The following is a 25,673-nucleotide window of genomic DNA, read 5'->3' as shown; positions in this document are numbered from 1 at the left end:
GTCTCTACTGCATTTACTGTAACTGTGTTTCTACAGTAGTCTATTACTTATCCTGTGTTTATGTCTCTGGTCTTAACATTTTAATTAGAAACATGTCTATTCTTTTAATTAGCATTGTAATATTTCAGTGTTGTTGTTCTGTTTTAATGCATTATGTAAAGAACTTTGAATTTCTCTTGTGTATGAAATGTGATAAACAAATAAACTTGCATTTAGTTTCATCCATTGAGGCTTAAAAGTTCCCAAAATCATCATGAAGTATCACAGCCAGCGTCATGATTCCCAAACAGCTTTAACAGATTGATCATCTAAATATTTTGGCTCTGTAATAATCTTGTGTGAGTTGGGATGAGTCTGTTCATACGTGAGCCCACCTGGCTGGGGGTCGCAGTAGTCCACCGTGTAGCCCTCCAGCTGCATCAGCTCCTGAGGTTCAGCCTTCTTCTCTCTGTAGCTGCACATGGCGAACGTGTACTGACTCACCTGCAGGACCGAGACACACGGATGAAACTCACACAGGTGCTTTTTTTAATTATTATTCTTATTTCCAGTTTTCTCTTTTTTCCCCCAAAATTTCCAGTTTAAGTAGAAAGCCCAGTTTCATGATGTGTCCAGTGTGTCTTAAACCAGCAGTCAGGTGTCCATATGAACAGTGAAAGAGGTTTTCCTCGCTGTAATCATTCCTCCTGTTCATACTGGATATTTAAAGATCCTCCAAATGTGCTTTCAATGGAAGTGATGGAGGATAAAATCCACAGTGTGTCCACACAGTCATTTAAAAGTCTGTGTGAAGCTTCTATTCAGCTTCATCAGTCTGAGTTAGTCATATCAAGTGGATATCTGACACATTTACAGTCTTTTTAGCATCAAATTCCCTCTTTGTGTTTCCTCGGACAGTGTTTCCCTGTTGAGCTGCAGGTGGAAGTATAGTAACAAAAAGAGGAACTTTGGCACTAAAAAGACTGTAACGTTGAAAGATATCTACTTGATTTGACTCATTTGGACGCTGAAGCTTCATATTAGCTTCAGATAAAATTTTAAATACATTTTTGCACAGAAGGAGGACAGTGGATTTTGTCCTCCATCACTTCCATTGTAAGGTCATTATGAAGGGATCTTCTAATGGTCAGTATGAACAGGAGGAATGATTACAGCAAGAAAAACAGGTTTCACTGTTCATTTGGGCTCCTGACTGTTGTTTTAAAACACACTTAAACATTGTGAACTCGTCCTTTAAATGTTATCTGGAGAAAGAAGAAGAAAATCCTTCCTGTACTACAAAGATCCTGACTGGTCAGAAAGTAAACAACAGCAGAAGTGAAAAGACAATGATTAACTTTGCTTCAGCAGGACTCAGGTGATCAGATAAGATGTAAAAACCTTCAGAGCAGCTGATGTGAGATGATTTTCCTGCTGCCTTTCAGGATAAAAGGCCTCAAAATCCAAAAAAAAGGAAATGAGAGTGTTTTTCATATTTCATATTTTCACATGCTGGAGTCTGATCTGTTCTACTGTGGATCAACGTTTCAATCAGTCAGTTTTACTTTAGAGATTTGGTGTTATGGTCATTTTTGACTCTTTTTTTTTTTTATAAATACTGAGTTATTTTAAACATATCTGTGACTAGCTCTAGTTGTCTAGATTTCTCTAAATCCATCTTTCCTTACAGCTCAGATTCTTCTCTGTCCTCCAGCAGCCTGTCTCTGAAGATATTTACATAAATCTGCATTATTAATGAGCACCTCCTCTGATTGGCTGGAGGTGTGCCCCCCCCCCCCACCTTCACCCCCAGCCAATCAGAATAGGACCTAATGAATGCAGCAGCATGTTTACCTGCAGTAATGTCTGCAGCTGGAGATGTAAGACAGTTTATAGCGTCTATGAAGAGGAGTCTGATCCTGAATGAAGGAAGAAGCTGCTGCTGTACAGCTGAGACTCAAACAGGATGTTTCAACAGTGAGATCGTGTTTAAGTTTCCTCACAGAGTCAAAGTCATTTTTTCAAACGTAGCCAGAGGTTGCTAGCTTAGCTTTAGCACAGATATATTATAATCAGTAGTAAATCCTTCAGCGTGTTGAGTCTCGTCCAGCAGACAGTCGGCTGCACACACACAACCACTCAGTGATAACGGAGGGACGACTGTCTCTAAATATGAATTTCAGACATTCCTGATGTAAAGTTTCATCCTCTGGAAGGCTGTAAAGAGTTTTTAGCTGCTGAACAAGCAGCAACACTTCCATCGTTCTGCTTTACTCGTCATCCGGCTGCAAACTGCGACTACAGGAAGTTAAACACTCAGCGTAGCGCTGGGCGGCTCACGCTAAAGCTCATTTCTCTTGTTTTCCAGCGTACTAGCCCTTTAACCTTCTCCAGCCTTCAAATGAATCACAGATCAATACACGTCATCAGATTTTTTTGTTTCTTACCTGAACGAGAACAAAATATCTTTTTTTCCAGCGTTTCCAGACTCTCTGTCCCAGAGCGTAAAGATACCTGGAACACAACAACATAACAATCAGCTTCTAACAAACATCCTTCTGATCACTTATGAGAACAGTTTAGTTGTTAAAAGCACAGAAACATCACATGTAAATGTGCTTCATGTGAAATGTTTCTGTTCAGTATTTTCTTCCTTTTAATGTGTCATTTGTGTGCTGATATATTTATCTCACTTCTTCAGAGTCGTCGGTTTTCTGGCTCAAACTTCACCGACTTCCAGTGTTCATGAAGAAGAGAAAAAGTCTGAGGAGGTCAAAGAGGTCAACAACAAAGACCCCTTCAGCTCACCTCAACCTTTACCTCAAATTTAATTTGCACACTTTAATCACTAAACCATGACATCAAGTTGCCTGCTCACACATCTGTTAGAGTTTCAACGATCAGTCAATGAACCAATTAATAAATCTACAGAAAATCAACTGAAAAGTGTTTATTAATCATTTATTAACATTTAAACCATTTATCAAGTAAGAACAGCAGACAGATTTACTGCTGTTTCTGTTTTATGTCTCAGAAAACTGAAGATTTGTTTGATTTGTTGTTTGTCACCTCAGGATGGACATCCTTCACTATTTACTGACATGTTAGACTGTTGTTGCAGCCATGAAGGTGATAATTTAACACTTCTGATCCGAGTTACTTTACCTAAAAGAACAAAGATCACAAATGAGGACACAGATCAGTCATTTGAGGGATTTTTTTTTACTCCCGACAGTTCTTTGTTGGACTTGTCTTTTATTTTGAAAAAAAAAAACAACCATTTTTTTTTTGACAGGCATGCGCGCCGTAGCCATGGTAACCATCATTTGATTGATGTTCGGAGGGAAAGATGACGAAGCGCAAAATACGAGCCGGAGTATTTAAAACCTGGATTTTCCTGCACTGAGGATAAAAAGGGACAGAAGCTCCAGTGTGTGATATGTAGTGAAGTTCTTCCATTTAAACTGAAGCAACATTTAGAAACAACAACAAAAAGGCACAAATTATTTAAGATCGTATAAAATAATTTAAAAAGGTAGAATTTTTTTTGTGCATGCAAAGTTTTAAGGTGCTTGTCTGTTCATGAGTCTTATTTTGTGGTTTTATTTATTCTGTGCGGTTTTAATATTTATTTTAGTGAACATGCAGTCGTCATGTTCCTCCTCAGTTTCTTAATAATGTCTCTGAAATGCACTTTGTTCATGTAAATATATGTATTTATGTTAAAAAAAAAAAAAAAAAAGATGACGTGTGTTTTCGAAGGATATTTTTGAAAAATAAATTAAAGTGACATAATGAAGGTGGGAAACGTGGGTCGCAGGGTGAGACCAGTTGAGAACCTCTGGTATAGACGTCATAATGTTAATATATGTGATTTAATCTTCAAGGATCAGATTCTGTTGCCGTTCGGATCAATCTTAAAGCTTCAGTATATCACCACCACATCATGTCGTTACTCCACCGGCTGAGAACAATAAAACAAACATGTTCATTTTATCTTCGTCTTGTGTGAAACTAAGAGGAGAAAGTAATGAGTCTTGAGCTGAAAGAGGCTGTGACACAGACAGCAGCTCATTGAGGAAGTCTAGAGGAAAATGGAAGAATGACCGGCGTGGCCTCTCAAATCAATGGCTGCTCCCCGGGCCTCCTGAAGCGTGGGACACAGGCAAGTGCAAGTGAGGAAAATCAATCGATGGCAAGACCTTTTTTTTTTTCCTTCAGCCCTGCCGCCCGCCCTTAAAGAAAAGGCCTCCAGTCAAGGCTGCTGCCCGTCTGGACGGAGAATCTGGGCCATTCTGCACAACTCCGGGTTAACATGTGGCACCGCTCGCCAGCCACTTGTGAAAATTATTTGTCTGTCTGTCCTCCTCCTCCTCCTCCTCCTCCTCATCCTCCTGCAGGGTTTATAACTTCCATTCAGCCGCGTGACGCCTCAGTGACGGGCCGCCGCCGCCGCCGCTGCCGAGTTCACTGCAGGCATTTAACAGTCCTCGCTGCAAAAAAAACATCCATCTTTAACTGGTCATTTAGCCGCATATTCAGACTTTAAGAGTAATGATACAAACTTTAGATTCTCTTATTTCTAGAAATCAGTGTGAGAATCTAAAAATGAGCACCAGAGTAAAGAAACACTGACATTTTAATGATTTGTATTTGATTTTTTTTATCAAATACAAGTGAAATAATCTCACTGCATTGGCTGATTAAAGATTTTGATGATTGTTTACAAGAAAAATTGTTTTAAGATAAAGTAATAAAAAGAGTAAATGAGCTGTAAGAAAGAAGATTCTGTTTTCACAAAAAACCCACTAGACTCAAAATACTTTTTTTTATAGCAATTGCAGAAATACATGTAAATTTAAGGAAAAATATGTGTAGATTTACTAAAATCAAGATCTTTTTAAATTGTCTTGCAATGATTTTCACCAGATTTTATGTTTTGCATCAAACACTCGTCTATGAGATGAAGTAATTTCACCACATTGGCTCATTTCATCACTTATACAATAATAACACAAATCATTTTGGACCTTATAATAAAGTAAAAGACTTGAAGACAGTAAATTACACTTAAGGGTTAAAATTTTCAGTTTTGCACCACAGAATTTTTTTTTTAAAAAAGTGTAGATTATTTAACTTGAAATTAACATTTTTTTATGTTCCAACCCATAAAAATGTAATTTAGTATCTTACAAAATGAAATTTTTGCTTTTTTTAAGACAATAAAACGAGTAATTTCCACCGAGAGAAGAGAGAACACAAAAACAACGTCATTGTAATGTCTGCTAGATTTATATTAATGCAGTTTTTCAGGGTTTATTTTTTCGTTTCCGGCGTATTAATAGAACACGTTAGAACTTGTTTTCATACCCATAAAAGAGTCGACTGCAGGCTGCATGTGATCACTTTAAGATCAAGAATTCACCTTTAAAACCTCTGAGCTCAAACAGGATGAACAATCAACGTCTCCTCCAGAAGAACAGAAGTATTTAGTGACCACAACAGGAAAAATATGAGAAACGCTCCCAGTTTGACACAAACACATCCAGTTTCCCCCTCAGAGACCTTTCAGGTGATTTAAAAAAGAAGCTCACCGTGTTCACCTGCTGCTCGCTGTAGACAGGTGACACACGTAAAACATTTCGTTCACCTGCGTCTCAACCCGTCAACAAATAGAAGAAAACATTAAATCCAAATGTGTTTGAACTGTTGTTTCTGAACAACAGCTTGTGCTTTTTGTTTTGCACCTTTTTTCCCGCCTGTATCAGTCTGAAAGTTTAAGTCTGGTGTCAGCCTCTTAATGGATTCCTGTCTTTAACCTGTTCATGTTTTTTATTTTGCAGTCTGAACCCAGTGAAGAAAAAATAATACATTAAAAATGTAAAGCAACTATTTTCTGTTTGTGCTCTTTTTCATGACTTAAAAGCAACAGAAGTCGCTGCAACCGTTGGCCTCTCTTTGGATTACGTTTCTTTGAGGTACAAAGAATCATTTGGGTATTTTTCTTCCTTAACAAATCTTTAAATATATATATATATTTATTAGAAATGCAGCATGCAGTCTCTGCCCAGCCGTGTTAGTCTTTTGATCAAAGATTCACAGTGTGGAGGGGAGACGTTAGTGGGATGAGTGCAGTGTAGTCGAGTTTATTCAAAGTCCTACCAGTTAAAACTGACTTCTTGAATGCTAGACTCTCCATTTTTGTTGTAAGATTTTTGCTGTTTGTTTCTCTTTTGCGCCATCAAAAAAAGATGTGAATATGTCTAATAAAACTGCACGAGGTGGAAACGGAGCGGCTCCCTCGCTAGCCGATGCTGCCGCTAGCTGTCACCAAGCTAGCAAGAAACTTCCAGACATGTCATCAGCCGAAGAGGAAGATGAGCTTCCACTTATTTGGAAAATGTCAAACAAGCTCCTGCGGCCCTTTAGCGAGCAGTTTGACTATCCTACCCCATCCTACTAGAATATATAAATTCTTCAGGGAGTATTTCTGGTTATACCATAAATTGGAGAAATAGAGAATTCATACCTTTAGTGGGTCAATTTACTGAAGACATCTGGAAAAAAATTGCCTTTTAGAGAAGCGAAGGACTGTTTCGTCTCTCTGGGGCTTAAACTGATGAAGAACCTAAATTATCTTTTCAGATTTAACTTTAACAGAATCAGTAGAAAAACTCAGATACTGCCCTTATCCATGATTGGGCAGGTAAATGCAATCAAAATGCTGAGCCTGCCCAGGTTTCTATATATTTTCCAAAACCTGCCCATATATTTAAATGCATCCTTTTTTAAGAAGCTCAATTCCGTTATATTTGTCTTTATATTGGGTTACAAATCACACAGGATAGCCAAGGCTCACCTACACAAACCCCTTAGGAAGCGTGGTCTTGGTCTGCTAAGTCTGAAACACTTCTACTGGGCTCTTACCTACTGGAAATGCGAAGGTACACTGAAAAGAACCATTCATGGCTGCAGCTAGAAGCCTCTGCTGTTAAAGGTAGACAAGTCAATTCAACAAAACTTTACCTTAAGGAATTCTTTGCGAATATTAAATCAGATAAAAGTGGCTCAACAAACTCCCAGCGTTTCCATACATGCTCCCATATCACAAAATCACTCGTTCAAGCCTGGACAGTTAGAGAAGGGTATCAGAACCTTTTTAGATCTATACATTGGTGGCCTGTTTGCATCATTTACTCAATTAAGTACTAAGTTCAACCTTCCAAATTCACTTTTTTTGATACCTTAAAGTCAGACACTATTTTAAAGAAAAGTGTCCAAACTTTGAGTCCACCCTCACCAACCATCCTTTTCTTGAAAATCTCTTGCTCCCTCCAGATTCCAAGCAGCTTCTATCAAAATCTGTGAATTGTTTTGCTATTTTGGTTTCTTCAGATCAGCATAGTTCTGGGAAGACACAATGTCCCAGGTTCATTGTTCTATTAACTCACACTCACAGGTTAATCCAGTGATGAGTAGATTGCGTTACTCAAAAACAAAACCGAACCGCATCTTTCCATCAGCGTCTCCTGAATGTGACGAGTGTTGCTCCTCTGAAAGATCACCAGCAGATCTTTTCTGGTTTTGTTCTACATTATAAAACTTTAGGACTGCAACTTTTGAGCAGCTCTCAAAATCCTATTCCAAAGACGTTCAGCCCGACCGCGACCTGGGCCACCTTTGGATGCTCTGCAGAGACTGAGCCGCCATACGACATGCAGATTGCTCTGCACCTAGAAATAATGGTTGCTAAGAAATGTATTCTCCTGACCTGGAAGTCTACCACTCCACACAGCTTTGCACAGTGGTTCAAGGGGATACTGTCTGTTATACAAATGGAAAGACTGCATGTACACAAACTCAATAAGCAGAATAGATTTGAGAGAATATGGGGACCTTTCTTGGCAGAGTGTCATGTTACCCAGCATCCACAGGGACCTTGGCCTGCGTGGCTACATGAGTGGGTGTGGTGTTTAACTTGATTCATTTATTCCTGTTACTTTACGTTCCTCTCGAGATGTTACTATAGTGACAACATTTTCAAAAGACCATTTATGTAATCCTAAAAACTGTCTGGCAGCCTTTTTGTTTTGTTCTGTTTGTGTTCCACATGGTGTTGAATTTTCTTTGTATTGTTTCATATGTCCTTTCAATATCTTTTGTCATTAGAAAATTGGAAACTGTAAATAACATATTAAAAAAAAACACCTTTCAGCAGGTGAATCACAGATTGTATCTTTAATAAATCAGAGATGACAGAAAGCCCATTTAAACACATGAAGAAGAGCTGGACATGAACCAGAGACGGGCTGAACTCACACAGAGACTAACACTGACCCCTTGTGAAAATCTTTGAATACTGCATCTGACCGGTGTCCCTTCAGTCAGCCTGTTATCTGAGCTGCCTGACTCCCACAGTGTTCATTTAAAGTGTATCTCCATCAAAAGTGAAAACATCGACCTTCAAATGACTCCAAAGCTGTTTTACAGCCCAGGAACACAACCATCACAGCTCCATGTTCCAGCTGTTACACTACAAGTACTAAAAAACTATTCAGTCTCCGTATCGGTGCTTTAACTGGACTTTAAAACTTAAAGTTAGAGTTCACAATATCTCAAGTATGTTTAAACCAACAGTCAGGAGACCAAATGAACATTAAACATGTTTTTCTTGCTGTAATCATTCCTCCTGTTTATACTGACCATTAGAAGATCCCTTCATAATGACCTTACAATGGAAGTGATGGAGGACAAAATCCACAGTCCTCCTTCTGTGCAAAAATATATTTCAAAGTTTATCTGAAGCTAATATGAAGCTTCAGCGTCCAAATGAGTCAAATCAAGTAGATATCTTTCAACGTTACAGTCTTTTTAGTGCCAAAGTTCCTCTTTTTGTTACTATACTTCCACCTGCAGCTCAACAGGGAAACACTGTCCGAGGAAACACAAAGAGGGAATTTGATGCTAAAAAAGACTGTAAATGTGTCAGATATCCACTTGATATGACTAACTCAGACTGATGAAGCTGAATAGAAGCTTCACACAGACTTTTAAATGACTGTGTGGACACACTGTAGATTTTGTCCTCCATCACTTCCATTGAAAGCACATTTGAAGGATCTTTTAATATCCAGTATGAACAGGAGGAATGATTACAGCGAGGAAAACCTCTTTCACTGTTACTATGGACACCTGACTGCTGGTTTAAGACACACTTGAAAAAATGTGAACCCGTCCTTTAAGTTGGAATTGAACTGAGTTTATGTGGTGTAAGTTTGGAAATAGCTGTGTTAGATGGAGCAAAAATAGGAGTTCCTTAAGACAGAAACACTGAAATCAATCAAATTTTAACACAAAGTGTATTTTAGAGAAGGTGCAATTGCATATAAAGACGATGGAAAGACGTCAGTAGACGCATAGACTTGAAAATTGAGTAAAAAATTGTGAACACACCTTTAGAGTGACTCTTAATATTAGAGCCTGTTGAGTTCTCTGAGACTGCCGACATGCATGCTTTATTCACTTTCAAACACTAGAACACACACACACACACACACACACACACACACACACACACACACACACACACACACACACACACACACACTTAATAGCGTTAAATGAACAGAAATACATCCTCATCCAAGTTTTGTAGGTTTGAAAATGAGGTTCTGCTGCCATCTCCTGGCAGAAAATCAGAACTGCATTTACACAGCTTTAACAGGTTTTATACACTGTATTGAGGCACTTTTCCTTAAATCTGAGACAATGCAATAATAAACTATAATAAACTATTTTGGAAAATAATTCTGTGATTGCTCAAACTGTCAATTTACTTGTTTTTAACCATATATACAGGAAGAATTGCACATATAATTTATTTAGCTGAACAGTAAAAGTATATTAAATTTACATGTTTTTAATGGATCATAATTTCAGCTTTCATGCAGTGCATACAAAAAGTTCTAACTTAATGGTTGTCTATAGTTATATAGTTAAATACTATTGACCAATATGTCCTGTGTTTTTATCTCAGATAATGAGATAACTGAAAGAAAACTATCTGAGCCAAATAAATCATCTTGAATCTCTTTTGGTGTTCTGAGTCGGCTTCTTGGTGGTTTAACAGTATTCAATTATCTCTTATAAAAACTAAAACTTGTCCCAGTGTTCTAGGAAACAACGTCGCAATGACAAGAAAGTGTCACTGCTGCATTAATCACTGACGATCTCTACTCTGTTGTTGATGTGCATCATCTTCATCATTTCCAAAAGGAAGGAGAACACGGAAAGTTGGTTGTCAGAAGGTGAATTTGGAAGAAGTATTCAGATCCTTTACTTCAGTAAAAGTATCAATACAGCAATGTGTAAATACTCCATTACAAGTAAAAGTCCTGCATGAAAAATCCTACTACAGTAAAAGTACATAAGTATTATGAGCTTGATGTAGTTAAAGTATTGCAGTAAAAGTATATAAGTATTATGAGCTTGATGTAGTATAAGTATTGCAGTAAAAGTACATAAGTATTATGAGCTTGATGTAGTTAAAGTATTGCAGTAAAAGTATATAAGTATTATGAGCTTGATGTAGTTAAAGTATTGCAGTAAAAGTACATAAGTATTATGAGCTTGATGTAGTTAAAGTATTACAGTAAAAGTACATAAGTATTATGAGCTTGATGTAGTTAAAGTATTGCAGTAAAAGTACATAAGTATTATGAGCTTGATGTAGTTAAAGTATTGCAGTAAAAGTACATAAGTATTATGAGCTTGATGTAGTTAAAGTATTGCAGTAAAAGTACATAAGTATTGTGAGCTTGATGTAGTTAAAGTATTGCAGTAAAAGTAGTGGTTTGGTCCCTCTGACTGATATATTATTATATATGACATCATTAGATTATTAATAGTGAAGCATCAGTGTTAGAGCAGCATGTTACTGTTGTAGCTGCTGGAGGTGGAGCTAGTTTACACTACTTTATATACAGTTAGCTAGTTTAGTCCAGTGGTTCCCAACCTAGGGGTCGGGGCCCCTCCAAAGGGTCAGCAGATAAATCTGAGGGGTGGTGAGATGATTAATGGGAGAGGAAAGAAGAAAAAACAAAGTTCTGATACACAAATCTGTTTTCAGTTTTTGGACTTTTTCTCTAATCTTTGATTTTTGCTGAAATATTGGAAATACTTGTACTTAAATGGATAGTTAGGAGTTTTTGAAGTGGGGTTGTATGAGGTAGTCAGTGTATTACATACATGGGGATCAGCACATCAGAACTGTCACAGAAGCTAAAAACGTACCGCTGTGAACGGAGACAGCAGAGAAACGTATTTGAGCCACCGATGAAAACGTGCAAACCTGCATCTACTGCAGGTAACTGACTGTGGATAAACACCTCATACAACCTCCTTCAAAATATCTGAACAATCTTTTCAGTACAGTACTTGAGTAAATGTGAATTACATTCCACCGATGGTGTTACAGGAGTCATCATAGAGGCAAATATCAGTTCATAGAGAAGGTGTGAGGTGTTGAAAACTGTCAAAAGCTGTATTTTTTAAAAGTATTTTTTGTTCTGAAGTTGAATAATAGAAGAAAATGACAGAAAACCCTGTGATGGACGATGGACTTTTAATAACACTGAAATGAACAGTTATGTTAATAAACAGTATCAAGTCCTTATGTCAGAATCACTGTGACATAAACTGCAGTCAGAAGTGTGTTTATATATATTATAAAAGATCTGAATATGACTTGAAAATAACCATTATTATATCATAATCATGTGATCACATCCTGAGACTGTTTGTGCTTCCTGTGTTTAACCAGCAGGTGGAGCCGTCAGCCCACAAACACACACACACTTCAAACAAGTCCCCGACACACACACACACACACACACACACACACACACACACACACACACACACACACGCTCAGTCTACTGAATCAATTAAAATACATATTTTAATGTTTTCTCTTTTTCATATATAATATTTGAGTTAAGTCTGGATACTTTAATATAATATGTAAAAAAACAGCTGTCATTACAGATGGACGTATCTACTGGGATATTAAAGAGGTAAATATTGCTTTCTTTAATTTAATTTACTACACATATACGTCATATCCATGGCAACCATTTTCCAAAGAACTGGAACTTGTTCCATGTTATGATCTTGTTGTAATGCAGCCACAAGAATAGACTCATTAATTACTGCATTACTACACAATGATAACAAAATACTGCACATATGATATTTATCTCAAGTATTTAAATCATTCAGGAAGTTAATATAATACTTCAAATGTTAAGCTCTGCTTCACTAATTCACACATAAATGGAAATCGACTAAATGGTGAAGTGGGAGAAATGAGGAAGTTAGTTAAGTCGGTAATTAACGGACAAGCCAGGATTGTTTTAAATCTCATGTACTTGGTGCTTTACCTCTTAAATTATTTCAAATCATTTTTATGAAGTTGCATCTAATAAACAGTGTTTTTTTACTTACAGTTTTTGGGACGTATGACGCAATATCTGATGCTGATTGTCACACAAGCTGAAGACGAATTTCTACTTTTGTGCAACAAAGATGGACAATAAAGTTGTTTTGATTTGAACATATTTAAGGTCTGTATCTATGCCGTCCTGCAGCGACTCACCCGCTGTGCTTCATGTTGGGAGGTTTGTCCATACGGACGGCCAGTTTGATCTTCAGCTCCGTGTCCTGGCTGTTCTTGGGGACGACCATCCGGTGGAACTCGGCCTGCTTCGGCCCGTTGGTGGTCGGGTTCAGAACCACCTGAGGAGGCACAGAAGACCAGCGAGTGTCATAAAAGGTCCAGATTCTGTTGGTTCTTATTTTAAACTCTTTTTATGTCGACTTTGCAACTAATGAAACTAATTTAATTTAAGAGCAGTCGGTTGTAGAAATCATGGCGATGCCAGTTGTTTTGTTTTCTGTGATATTGAAACATGTAACCAGAGAGCTGACGTCTGAAACAAAGAAAAACAAATAAAATCAATAAATAGTTTTGTCTCCAACTGACTGACACATCCCCCCCTTAGTTACTGTTGCTATGTCAGGTAACTTTCTGTTAGCAGTATGAGGACATCAGTATCTGTTAGCTGTTCACTGATTAGTTTCAGGCTTTGGAGAAGGAATGAAAACACCGTCCATGTGATCTTTAGACCATCTTCAAAGTGTTTTTGTTGCATCGGATCAGTATCAGGCCTGAGTCTGAACTCTCACAAAGTGGATCCAAAATCAGATTTACATTAAACACAGTTCTGTTGCCAATGTCATCATAAAAACCAGTGTTTCTGCTATAAGTTACACAGCTTAAAAGATCAATCCACAGATCTGTCCCTGCACTCCTACAACGCTGTCTGACTCATGACGGACAGTTTAAAAAAAAAAACACATCAAAATCAATTTTTTTTTTAAAGAAAAAAATGTCAAAATTCTCTGATTAAATGTGAATATTTTCTGGTTTCTTTAGTCTCTGTGACAGTAAACTGAAGATCTTTGAGTTGTGGACAAAACAAGACATTTGATGACGTCGTCTTTGGGAAACACTGATCGACATTTTATGGACCAAACAATTAATCGATTAATCAAGAAAATAATTGACAGATTAATGGATAATGAACATATATCATTAGTTGCAGCCCTACAGTTATATCCACCTCCCTGATCTTCAGTCCTGTCTATGAGGGGAGAAAAGTCGATGTGCAGTAAAAGCTGCAAAATATATGAAGTCTTGTCATAATCTGAGAGAAATAAGCTCTGTAGTGAATGTTTCTGTATGATTACATCTGTTTTATTATATTGTATTTAATATTATTGTTTATATTTACATATTACTGTATAATCATTAATCATCTGTCAATGTTTATAATTTTCTGTACTGCTTTGGTAATGTAGGTTTCTGATCTGTCATGCCAATAAAGCTTATTTGAATTTGATATTGTCTTTTTTATTCCATATATTCTTCTTCCTTGTCAAACTCAGGCTCTCTAATAAGTGCGCTGGCTGGTGGTCATTTTGGAAATTATTGCTCCTTTAATCAGATTTGAAGACTTACAGCAGCTTTGATGTCTGTGTGAGTGTTGATTGACAGCTGTGACAGTTGCATTGAGGCTGAGCTGAAGATTGGTCGATCAGGTTCTTCCTGTTGTCACATGTTTTGATGGTCATCATCGGTGGAAATTAACAGAATTTACAAGATTTTTCAGGTTTTTTCTTCCCACGAATCACTTGTCATAAAAAAAGTCTGTTTGTGGAACGTTTCCAAAAAGTCAAACAGCAGCAGCTGCTACCCACCAGACACCACAGCTCAGTTTGTTTACTGTCTTTTGTCTTCAGTGTCCTTCATCTGTCTGCTACTTCCATTACAACACACACACACACACACACACACACACAGACACACACACACACACACACACATACACACACACAGTCTGAGCTGTTGGTCTTCAGCTCAATCAGGATTCTGCTTACACGCTCTGGTTGTGTATGAGTCATATTAACATCTCCAACATCTCTGAACCTGCGGCTCCTTCGATCAGAACCAGCCAGTAATTAAAGGCTCCAAACCTACACTGATGGTTTCATTTCTTCAGGGGAGGTTATAGCTGATTTAATATTTCATCAACTCCTCAGAGATTCTGATACTTAATCTGTGAAGATTCAGTTCATGATACATCTAGAGCAGGACCTAGATCAAAGACAGCTGGACTTGGTCTTGAAGGTTTTTGAAGACGTTTACCTCTGTAAGTTCATTCACACCTGCAGTAGTTGTTGGTTAAACATGAGTCTAGAGGTGAATCAGTTTTTAAACTTGGATTTACTAATTTTTTTTGGCCACAGAGGAAACAAGCAGTGAACAACACTGACACATCATCATCTTTTAAGTTGATATGTTGAACTTGTTAGCAAACAGTTGTTTATTTCCACATCCAGCAGTTACGGAGCAACATGATCCTCTCATTGATAATGTCAATAATAACATGTGAGGTTCCTCAGGGTTCTATTCTTGGTCCTTTATAGTTTCAATCCGGTTAAAGCTGCTTGAAATTAAGTTTTTTGTCCACTTGTTTTCAGCAGAATAGTCTGTAAAAACTACTTCTGTCATATTATCAGCTTATAAAGTACTCGTGGCTAACATGTTAGCAAACAGTTGTTTATTTCTACATCCAGCAGTTACGGAGCAACATTATCATTCATGTGGAGTCGTGTTTCTGTCCACCTGGTGAATGTGAGTCCAATATTCACTCTCTTTTAGCTTCTGTTTTTACTCTCTACCAACTCCTGAGGGAAATATCTGGCTCTTTAGCTGCTAAATGCTCCACTATGTTCACCAGCTAGTCTACAGCTAACTGTGTCTGTTTGGTGCTTAGCAGGTAGTGTACAGTGACTTTTTACAGCTTTTACTCTGAAAACAGCTGTGTTAAAAAAAATTTCTTCGTAATGACCATTAAACAATAGAGACTGGAGCCGCAGTTCTTTTCTTAATCTATCAAATATAGACTTATAGATAACGTCATGTCTGTTTTCAGTTCTCCTGCCCAGGAGCCATCTTGCCCAACTGACCCCCAGATGACATGTCTCATCCTGTCTCCAACGCATTTTAATTTCAACATCTTCCTCTTTACAAATATAATGCTGAACCTCCTTTAACCTCAGCTGATGAGTCTGCTGATGTTGCAGTAAAAGACAGGAACAATTCATCATGATCTAGATAAAATAGGAACACTCATACACAGTGTAATCATAATTTTTATAATGATGCTATGAGAGACGCTGAGAGTCTAGTAAAGTTGCAGCCGGACAGATAAACAATGAGCTGAAACTCACTATAAAGCTCCGTAAAGCCGAGAGGAGCTGCAGAGTCTCTGATGATTCTCTGTATTATTTCCAAATCATCACTACAGCCCCTTAAAATGATCCTCATCTCAAATGTGAATGTACTTCAAGTTAAAATCAACCTGTTTCACTGATGACTGTTAGCATCTCTAACATCCTGATTACAGCTGTGTGTCCACATCAGTTCAAATTAAAAGACTGAATGTAACTTTGGAGCCTTGTTTTATTCATATTTTTTATCATTACATATGATGATTTATCTGAAGTCTTATCATCATGTTGAAAAAGTCTAATTTCACATCAATCACATAAACCAACATGTATCCAAACAGACAGACGTGCTCGTAGAAGCAGCTGTGTGTATATTTGTCTTCCCCTTCAGCTGCTGTGGTGTTGATGCTGATGCTGACTGAGCTGCTGCTGTTGTCAGAGCCAACAGGATGTAAAAAAGTGATGAGAGGTGACTGTTCTCATTCTGCTGCTGATACTAACGCAGACGGAGGTCGACAATCATGTTTCTCTTCATTTAAAAATATGAGCCACTTTGTTTATTAGTTAATTAGTTTATTATTTTTGGAAGATTGTTTGTTTGACAGTCAGTTTATTATTACTATTAGCTTCTCTGAGCAGCGACTGAACAAGCTGAAGTGATTTATTTAGAGCTTCATAATGTTTTTTAATAAAAAATTTAAAAAACACATGAATTTTTCAGGTATTTGTCATGTTTATATTATTTCTAGCAGGTCTGAATTTTAACGGCGGCCTGCGGGTTAAAGCGCCGACCGTGAACAGCAGCGTCCCCGGTTCACGTCCAGCAGACGACCTGTCATTCGCCATCTGTCTCTCCCCCTCATGTCCTGTCATCTCTTTACTCTCCAGTCTCTTATAAAGGCCCCAAAAATATCTAATATGTGCATCAATAGACAATTCAAGTCAAACTGATCAAATATGCGGATGTACGACACATTTATACGGTGAAAAAATGCAGATTTTAAGAATATAATGGATTTAATTCCATCCTTTAGCTACATACAGTATAAGACCAGATTTATGTAACTAATACAACCTTCTCTTTAAATAATTACTGTGTTAAACAAAATGGCATTTACAGGATTATAATGTAAAACATATATTTTGATGGTTTAATTTAAAGTTTGGTGCAAAAAAAAAAGGCAAATTAAATTCTAGTTTGTGTTGAACCTGAAATGATGTTTAAATTAATTTATTGTGATGACATACAGATAATAAAACATTAACATTTTGTTTGTTTTATCAACACCAGCAGACTGTCAAATCATATCTAATAAAACTTGAAGGATGTATTTGAAGTCTGTTAATTGAGCCACAAAAAAAAAGACCAGCTGGTGATAATCAGAGTTAAAACAGATGTGCATGAAGAATTACTGAACATGCTGTTCAAGTATTATTCACTTAAAAAAAATGTATAGAGATAAAGATAATTGTGCAATATATAAACTTATATAAACTTTAAAGTCTTCTTCTTCCTTCAGCTGGATGTTTGTTCTTCTCTGTTTGTTTTCATTCATCTGCTGAAGGTGGAAAGTTTCCTTAAATCGAGCAGGATTTGTGACATCACAGCTAGTTTGGAGCCAATCGTGGTCAAGTATTCAACTTACACAAGTGTGTTGTGGAAACTTGAAGCCTCCGCTGAGAACGGACTTCACAGTTACAGCAGTTAAATTTTTAAAATGAACAATATTTGCATGTTTATACATTCTGGATTTTTAATGAGGGAGATGCAATTTTAAGGATTTAAGGATGTAATTATGTTTATTATGTTTAATTATTATTTTTTTGTGGAGTATTTTATGTTTTCAAGCATGTCTGGAGGGGGAGGGGTCATTAATATTGATGTTGTGGACTCACCCGGCCCAGCTCCTTGTCCTCCAGAGCCAGGACCCCCGTGCTCTCTGTGAACAGCTTCACTTTGACAGACGGCAGAGGGTGAGTGGTGGTGAAATCCCCCTGAGTCCCCCACCTGCAAGACACAAAGTTCCTCTTTAATACACACCGAGAGGACCGAGAGGCCGCGGCACACATCCTGCATGTCGAGACAGAGTCATGATTAGCATTTTTACATGAAGTAGCACACGTTAGCTGCATGTGTTTCCCCTTCAGCTTCTAATTGAATCTCTGTAGTTAGCTAGATTAGTTTCACTCACTGTGTTTTTGTTTGAACTTTCAACACATCAGCCTGATTTTACTGCTCACTGATCTCTTTCAAGCTGTCGGAGCTGCGTTAAGATACTGATGCTGCTATTTCACATTAAAATATAATATAAATGCAGTGTGTGCAAAGCTTAACTGTTCAATAAACTGGTTTAAATAACATAATGTGGACATATTCTGCACCATTTGGTCAGAGGATCAGTTTTAAATATTGCAGAGAGGAAATGAACAACAACACAAACAGCCACAGTGAGCTGTTGGCTGCAGGTGAAAGACTTACACACCTCCAACAGCACCAGCACCTGCTCGCTTTAATGTTTGAGCATCAGGAGGACTGTATCGAGGAATATGCTGCCAGTGTGGAGGTCGCTTTGCAGACAGAATACAGACAATCACATTACAAATCAAGCTTTTCTGACTCGTAACCCAGTTTTCACTCACACTCATCGAGCCTCAAGCAAGAACATTTTCCTATTTTTATCCTAAAACTCTAAAGACTTTTTTTCTGTGAGGTTTGCTCGTATGAGCGTTCCACGTCAGATTCAACAAAATCTCGTTAGTGCAGCCTGATGAACGTCACCTGTGTTTGTGAGATCTGATCATTAGCATAAACGACTACCCCTGAAACTGTTCTGCTCCGTTTGTGGGCGAGTTTCATTTACAAAAAAATGTTCCCAAAGAGTAAAAAACAAGAGTCCTGCTGTCAGAAAGCAGCAGACAGAAACATAATAAGTTGAGGAGTGTCAGCAGTCGTATTAGATATATATTAATACGACGTGTCATCAGAGCAGCGCTGTGCTGTGACAGAAATAAGGAGGAAACACTTTGACATGAAGTTAGATGCTAAAAAACATCTTTCTAAAGCAAAACGCTACATGACTGATATGAGAGGCGTCATGTGACCATCAGATATTAAAGGAGAGAATATTACAGCCTACAGTAGCTGATGTTTCACTGTCAGCTGCAACACAACATGATGCTGCACAGAGATCTGCAGCTGTCACAGCCAGACGTTTTCTAGCAACTACTGAAACATAGAAGCTGCCAAAATATGCTGATAAAAAATCATAAAATCTAAAAAAAACAACCCTCTGTAAATGGGTGGCCATGATGATGATAATATGGTGAACAGAATATTTATTAGGGACCGAGCCCAAAAGGCAGAGGACTACTATAAACAGCAGTCCTCTCCTGAGGGCGAGGACCCTGTTGTTTTTTGTGTTTGTTTGTTTGTTCCTTTATTATTATGCCACTTAAACCCTAAATTTGACCCCCTAAACATGCTCCAAAACTCACCAAATTTGGCACGCACATCAGGTCTGGTAAAAAATTTGATAAAATGTAAAAATTAACCCCTAAAGTAACAAAATGTGCTCTCTAGCGCCACCTATGTAACTAAAATGACCACCATGGCCCGTAGGAATGTCATAGAGAGATCAAACCAAAACTCAATTATTCGTCTCATCAAGACCTACAAATCATACACTGACACCCCTGACCTAAATCCAACAGGAAGTTGGCAATTAGCCTTTCAAAATAACAAACGCTATCTCCTCCAAGGGCATTAATGATATTGGCTTCAAACTTTAATAGATGACTTATGACACTGTGCTGAAAAAAAGTTGTTAAAAACTTTGTAATAACTTGAACGGTTTGGATTTTATAAGCCCTGAAAGTTGCAGTGCCACATCACACCTTACAATGTAAACCAATGGGGAGGCAATCATGGGCATGAACTTTATGTCAAACAGAGGCTTCTGACGTCTAAACTATAAGTCTGACCACTTTCAAACCTGTATCAATGGATTCGCAACGAAATTTACTACTAAAATATGATTTTTAATGTAAGATTTGGCCAAAGTCATGGGATTTATGAGGAGATTTCACAAGAAGTGTTCTCTAAAATCCTCCTCTCCAACTGCTCCTGGTGATGTCACTCCCTCAGTGCTGTGAAACATTCCGCAATACACACTCATTATAAAAACACAGGAGGAGCAAGAAAAGACTTTAAAACTCACACTCTAATATCTCAAAAACAATAAAAGATAGAAAAAACATGTAAATTCAAGATTTGTAGGTCAAAGTCTCGTGGCTCATTTAAAGTTCAAATGAAGTAGGAGAGACGCAAGAAAACCCAGCGAGGAGAGGAGACGAGGACATTTGTTTTCAGAGACATGAGACGTCCTCTCCTCTGAAGCGTCATGTGAAGCGACGTCCGTTTCTGATCACAGCTGGATCAGCTGTCAGTCGGCTTTAACAGCTGTAGAAACTTCTGATGGAGTTTGTGTCTGCACACGTGTGCACTGAGTTAATACTGATAAAGGTTCACAGTTATCACCGCTAGAGCAGCTGTTTCCTCTCTGCAGCCTGTTACCTGTTTAACAAACACCTAAATAAAAACCTGCATTCTGCATTTATACTGTGTCCTGCTCAGATGCACAGGAACCATTTCTACTGACAGAATGCGTTTATACTATTTATTGATTATTTGCATCTGTATTTTTTGATAATCCTGATTGTGAATTCATTATTCAATAACCCAGAATATGATCAGGGTGTCTTCTGAACGCTGGCAAATATGTATTTAGCTAAATGTTTCAGGAATTTTCAGCCTCACATGTGACTGAATGGAAATGATAATAAATGATATATAAATGTGTTGAACTGTTATTATGGATCAAATTAAAGTCAGGAAGAGTCTGTCTGTCAGCAAGAAACACTTTAATGGAGGAAATAACATCATGAAAAACAAATCTTTCTTATAAATGAAGAAAGTTGTTTATGGTTCTTTTGTTGATCAGACCGACAATTAACAGATTTTTAACTATGATGAATATATAAATAAAACATAAAACTTAGGAATGATACACTTAAATTGAATCTGTAATCTGTCTCCACTGATACATCACTGCATGAAACTGCAGTGATGGCGCATCAGGAACAACTTTTGGTTCAGGCGAGGAGCGAGGAGACATAAAATAAAGAGACTTGAGATGTACCTCTAGTTTTAAGTTGTTTTAGGAGATGGTGTTTGTTGACTGGTCCAACATACTGTATATATCCCATCTGTCAAGCTTTTCCACATGGTGAGATTCACTCAGGATTTGTGAGCCCACCAATCAGCGAGTCTTCACATATGAATCTGAGTACGACACATCGTTTCTGTTTCAGTGTAGCTACTGCATAGATAACACTGTACATCCCAAACCAGTTCACATTTAAACATCTGCAGGCTCCAAAAACCCCCCACAGGAGGAGACATTCTCACTCTTAATTGCAATTGTTCAGACATCTCGTTCTGCAAAAGTTAACTTCACCCAAAGGTCACCCGGCAAACTTTGCCGTTTCCTGTAATAACATCACATCAGGTCTTAGTCACAGATCCAGAGGCAGTAAACAGTCCCATCAGTGTCGGCTGTTATCAACAATCACTTATTGTTCATCTCACACAGACTCTAATGGAGCAGAGTGAAGCCTTATGCTGAGGATGATGGAGACACGACCATTATTCACACTGAGAGTCTCACTCAGGTCATTACATGCCTTTATGTCAAAACTGTCATTCTGAGTGTGTGTGTGTGTGTGTGTGTGTGTGTGTGTGTGTGTGTGTGTGTGTGCATGTGTGTGTGTGTATGTGTTTGTGTGTGTGTGCGTGTCACGCAGATGACAAGTGACCCCTTCACTTGTCGAGGGCGAGAAGCAAAGCTGAGCTCCATATTCAGTTTCCCCCAGTTTCCAAGGCAACATTGTGCAGGAAGGTGTGTTCACTTCACACACACACACACACACACACACACACACACACACACACACAAACACACACACACACACACACACAGTATTTTTTAAGTATTCACAGACATCAGATCTATAAGACGGAGCACAGACATCGGAGCAGAAGTAACACAGATACAAACAGCTTTGACCTCGAGCGTTAACTGACCTGAGAGAGTGTTTTAATGTGACACCATGATGATGGTTGTTATTACGGTTTTGTCTGGTTTTGGAAACTTGACATTGAACATTAAAAACATTAAAACCAGACGGTGGAGAAAACATCCTGTAGGACAGATTTAAAGGTGAAATTACTGCTGTTATTTGCTTTCGTTGGTGTGAATCAGGACTGAAAACAAAGTCACTGTTATGTCCGTTACAATTTCACCCAAGCGGCTGTAAAATGAAGCTAAAAACTGCAGTTCCTTGAATGACCACTTGAGGCTCCGAAAGTGAGTCAATCCTCATAGACCCCCATGTTAAAATGTCCAACTTTACAGCAGAAATAAACATGTTTACAGCCTGGTACAAACAACGGTTTTGGTCTCTGTAGCTAATTTCCTCTTTCATGACAACTGTACGGGGTGAATTTTTTTATAACTCACCCGTTTAAATTTTATTAAGCCATAAAGTTCTGCATAATGAAGGACATGGCTGCTTTGAGTGACAGGTCCGCCAGCCGCTAGGTGGCTTGTTTCAGCCATTCGGCCCCGCCTCTTTGCCCATTTTTGATTGGCTGGGAGTTAGACAGCGTCACGCACTGCCAAGATGGCGACGGCCGGAGCGGCTCACTTTGAGCTTCAAAACCGCTCTTCAGAAACCAACGGGTGACGTCACGGTAACTACGTCCATATTTTTATACAGTCTGTGGTTTCACCACAACAGACAACAGAGTTTAACACCTGTGGCAGTTTTTCAATTGTATGTTACTATGTTTTAATAAAATATTCATGTCCTCCAGTCTTTGTCTTTTCCTGAACTATTGTAGCGCCCTCTATTGTTCAAAATAGCGAAGACGAATGCAGATTAAAAACATTTATACCTGTAACCGCCAAAATTCACCCGTATATGAAATGCATTTATTTCCATGTGGTTTATGTTTAAATATTCTAAGTTGCTAGGCAACGACATTTGTTGTAGTAGTGTGTGATCTGACAACTACATCAAGTCATAATTAGATTATAAATAGAGCAGAGAAGGAGAATAACCTGCAATAAAAAAGCTTCTCTGTGGAAGATGCAGTCATGGTGCTGAAAGTCTGCTCGGCGTGTCAGCTGAACATTCACTGTGTGCAAAACTTATATTCAGTTCATTGATTATTTATTATTCTTGTTTTACCATGTTAACTTTTATTGGTTTTAGGCTATTTAGCCTTGTTTACCTGTTGACTCACCAAAAGAGAAATATATATTTGCTTTCTGATGTTATAAATTTAAAAAAAAAGCTTTAAAGAGGACCTATTATGCTCATTTCAGCTCTAAATGTTTATTTTTGGACTCCACTAGAGCAGCTCTGATGATTATTTATCTCATACCTCAAAACACGGTTTCTCTTACTCTCCGTTTTAGTTCCTGTCTCTTTAAGGCCCCGCCTCCCGATGAGCCCACTCTGTTCTGATTGGCCAGCTTTACGTATCAGAGTTGTGTAACTTTATCATCAATGCAAACCAAACATTTCCTGCTTTGCTGCTTCAAATTAAAAGCTTTTAAATGACTGACTAATGGGAGACTTTTATTGTGAAGAACTTACAGGAAGTAAAAATGTGTTCCTCACTGAATTAGTGGAGCTTCGTTAGCGGCGCAAAAAAAACAGTCGAAACAACAACATATAAGACCAAGAAAAGCAACAAATTCTCACATTTGAAACCCAAAAACATTTATTTTATTATCAATTAACTGACAAATGAATTAATTGATTAATCATCTAATTGTTTCAGTTGTGATAATAATGAAATATAAAATTCTCAACATGAGATATCAGCGTTTGCACACTCGTAACGTACATACTGAGACGTAAGTGTTAACTAAATTAAAACATTAGTTTTGTTCAATAATTTTGTAAACTGTAGAGAATTTAATCACATTTAACAAAATAACACCTAAAATTACAAACTGTTACACCATTAACATCAGACTAAATCACTTAGTAACGTTGCTTAAGTTGCATACTGTATATTTCATGAGTATCACTGACTCACATACAGTATTGTGCAAAAGTTTTAGATGTTTAGATTCTTCTTCATAATGCAGCAGCATCATGGAGGCGTCTGATCATCTGTAGCATGAACATCCAACCAGAGTCATAAAGATCTATCTTCTGCAACAGATGGTCTCTGATGTCAACATCATGGAGTCAGTCTGGGATTAACATGAAGAGACAGAAGCAGCTGAGACGCCGAAATCCACAATAGAAGAAGAAGAACTGTGGCGACTTCTCCAAGATGCAGGAACAACCGACCTGCCGAGAACCTGAAACACTGAGGAGAACTGCTGCTGTTTGAAAGACCAAATATTGATTTACTTTAAGTTTCTGCTGTTTACTCGACTCTGGATCAAGTTAACTGATCAATAAAAACTATTTATGGCATTATTGTTGAAAATATCCTCACTTTACTTTTAGTGTCTAAAACTTTTGCACAGGACTGAATAATTATATAAATAAAATGAAGTCAGACCTGCATTTAAAAAAGGATCCTCAGTTACATCTAATACTTTTAACTTTGGAGGTTATGTTACAGCTTGATAGTCAATTAATAGATTAGTTGCCAACTATTCAATTAATCGCCAACTATTTTGATAATCAATTAATTGTTCTGAGTCATTTTTTAAAGAAAAAAACTGTCCGAAGTCTCTGATTCCAGCTTTTTAAATGTGAATATTTTCTGGTTTTCTTTCTTTATTTTTGAGTTGTGGACAAAACAAGACATCTGAAGACGTCATCTTGAACTTTGGGAAACATTTTTCACCATTTTCTGACATTTTCTGGACCAAACAACTAATCAATTAATCAAGAAAATAATTGACAGAGTAGTCATTAATGAAAATTAATTGCAGCCCTGCAGCTTCTGATGCTGCTATAACTTCCTGTTTACGTAGGCGACTGATTTACACATTAATAAGTCTTTAGCAGCTGAGACGTCCCTTAATAGTAAAACCTGATTTAGTAAATCACTTGTTTGAAACAAGTTAAGACTTCACACACAAACTGAATGGATTTATGAGAAGCTGCTGCTTATTTCTAGTACATAATCTGTTGAGTGTGAATGTGAGTAAAACGTCTCCCCTGTTGATTCACTGACTTGCATTATCAGTTAGTGTTTGTCTCTGAGGCGCATCGCTGCATCATTTATACATTTTGTTTGTGCTTTCATTTTGAAAATCGGTTCCTCCCCCCCCGAGGGTCACATTTGAAAGAGAAACCCACGTTATTTTCCCCCCCACATGATTCTCTGGAAGAAAGTAAATTAGTTTTGTGTGTGTGTGAAGCCCTGCAGCGAAGCCGATGCAAGAGCAAGAAAATGAATAAGCAAACTTTATTTAGATGGTTTTTAAATTCATAAACCTTCTGTGTCTCTGTAAGTTCATTTTCATCATGTACAGGAGGAATTCATTCAAGCCTGGAAGGAATTTTAAAAAAAAACTGATTTGAAAACAGTTATGTGGAGTGTATAATAAACAGTGGTACGGTCCTTTAAGTGAATCACACGTTTGACATTCCTGAATAATTAAGGGTATTACTAATGAAAAAGTCCCCCAGTGATTAAAGAGCTGTTACGCTACGACCGCAGGAATCATCAGAGCAATTGGACGACGGGTGTAATCACAGCTAATCATGTTGTCCATGTAATTATAGTTAACTACAATGTC

General features: G+C 37.7%; 1 protein-coding gene across 5 annotated transcripts in view; it reads right to left on the bottom strand.

Moving 5' to 3' along the window:
• cadps2 (Ca++-dependent secretion activator 2) overlaps positions 1-25,673 on the bottom strand; it is a 260,717-nt gene that overhangs the window by 109,585 nt on the left and 125,459 nt on the right. For all 5 annotated transcript variants that reach the window (XM_044355543.1, XM_044355538.1, XM_044355541.1 and 2 more), the window contains exons 7-10: positions 17,731-17,842; positions 12,635-12,774; positions 2,427-2,493; positions 375-483 (exon numbers count right to left, since the gene is read on the bottom strand). In XM_044355543.1, coding sequence (XP_044211478.1) covers positions 375-483; positions 2,427-2,493; positions 12,635-12,774; positions 17,731-17,842 — 428 coding nt within the window. The remainder of the gene's footprint in view (positions 1-374; positions 484-2,426; positions 2,494-12,634; positions 12,775-17,730; positions 17,843-25,673) is intronic.

This window comes from Thunnus albacares, chromosome 7, assembly GCF_914725855.1.
Source record: "Thunnus albacares chromosome 7, fThuAlb1.1, whole genome shotgun sequence".
Lineage (NCBI taxonomy): Eukaryota > Metazoa > Chordata > Actinopteri > Scombriformes > Scombridae > Thunnus > Thunnus albacares.
The sequence above is the reverse complement of the archived record's forward strand: the minus strand, read 5'-3'. Positions and strand labels throughout refer to the sequence as shown.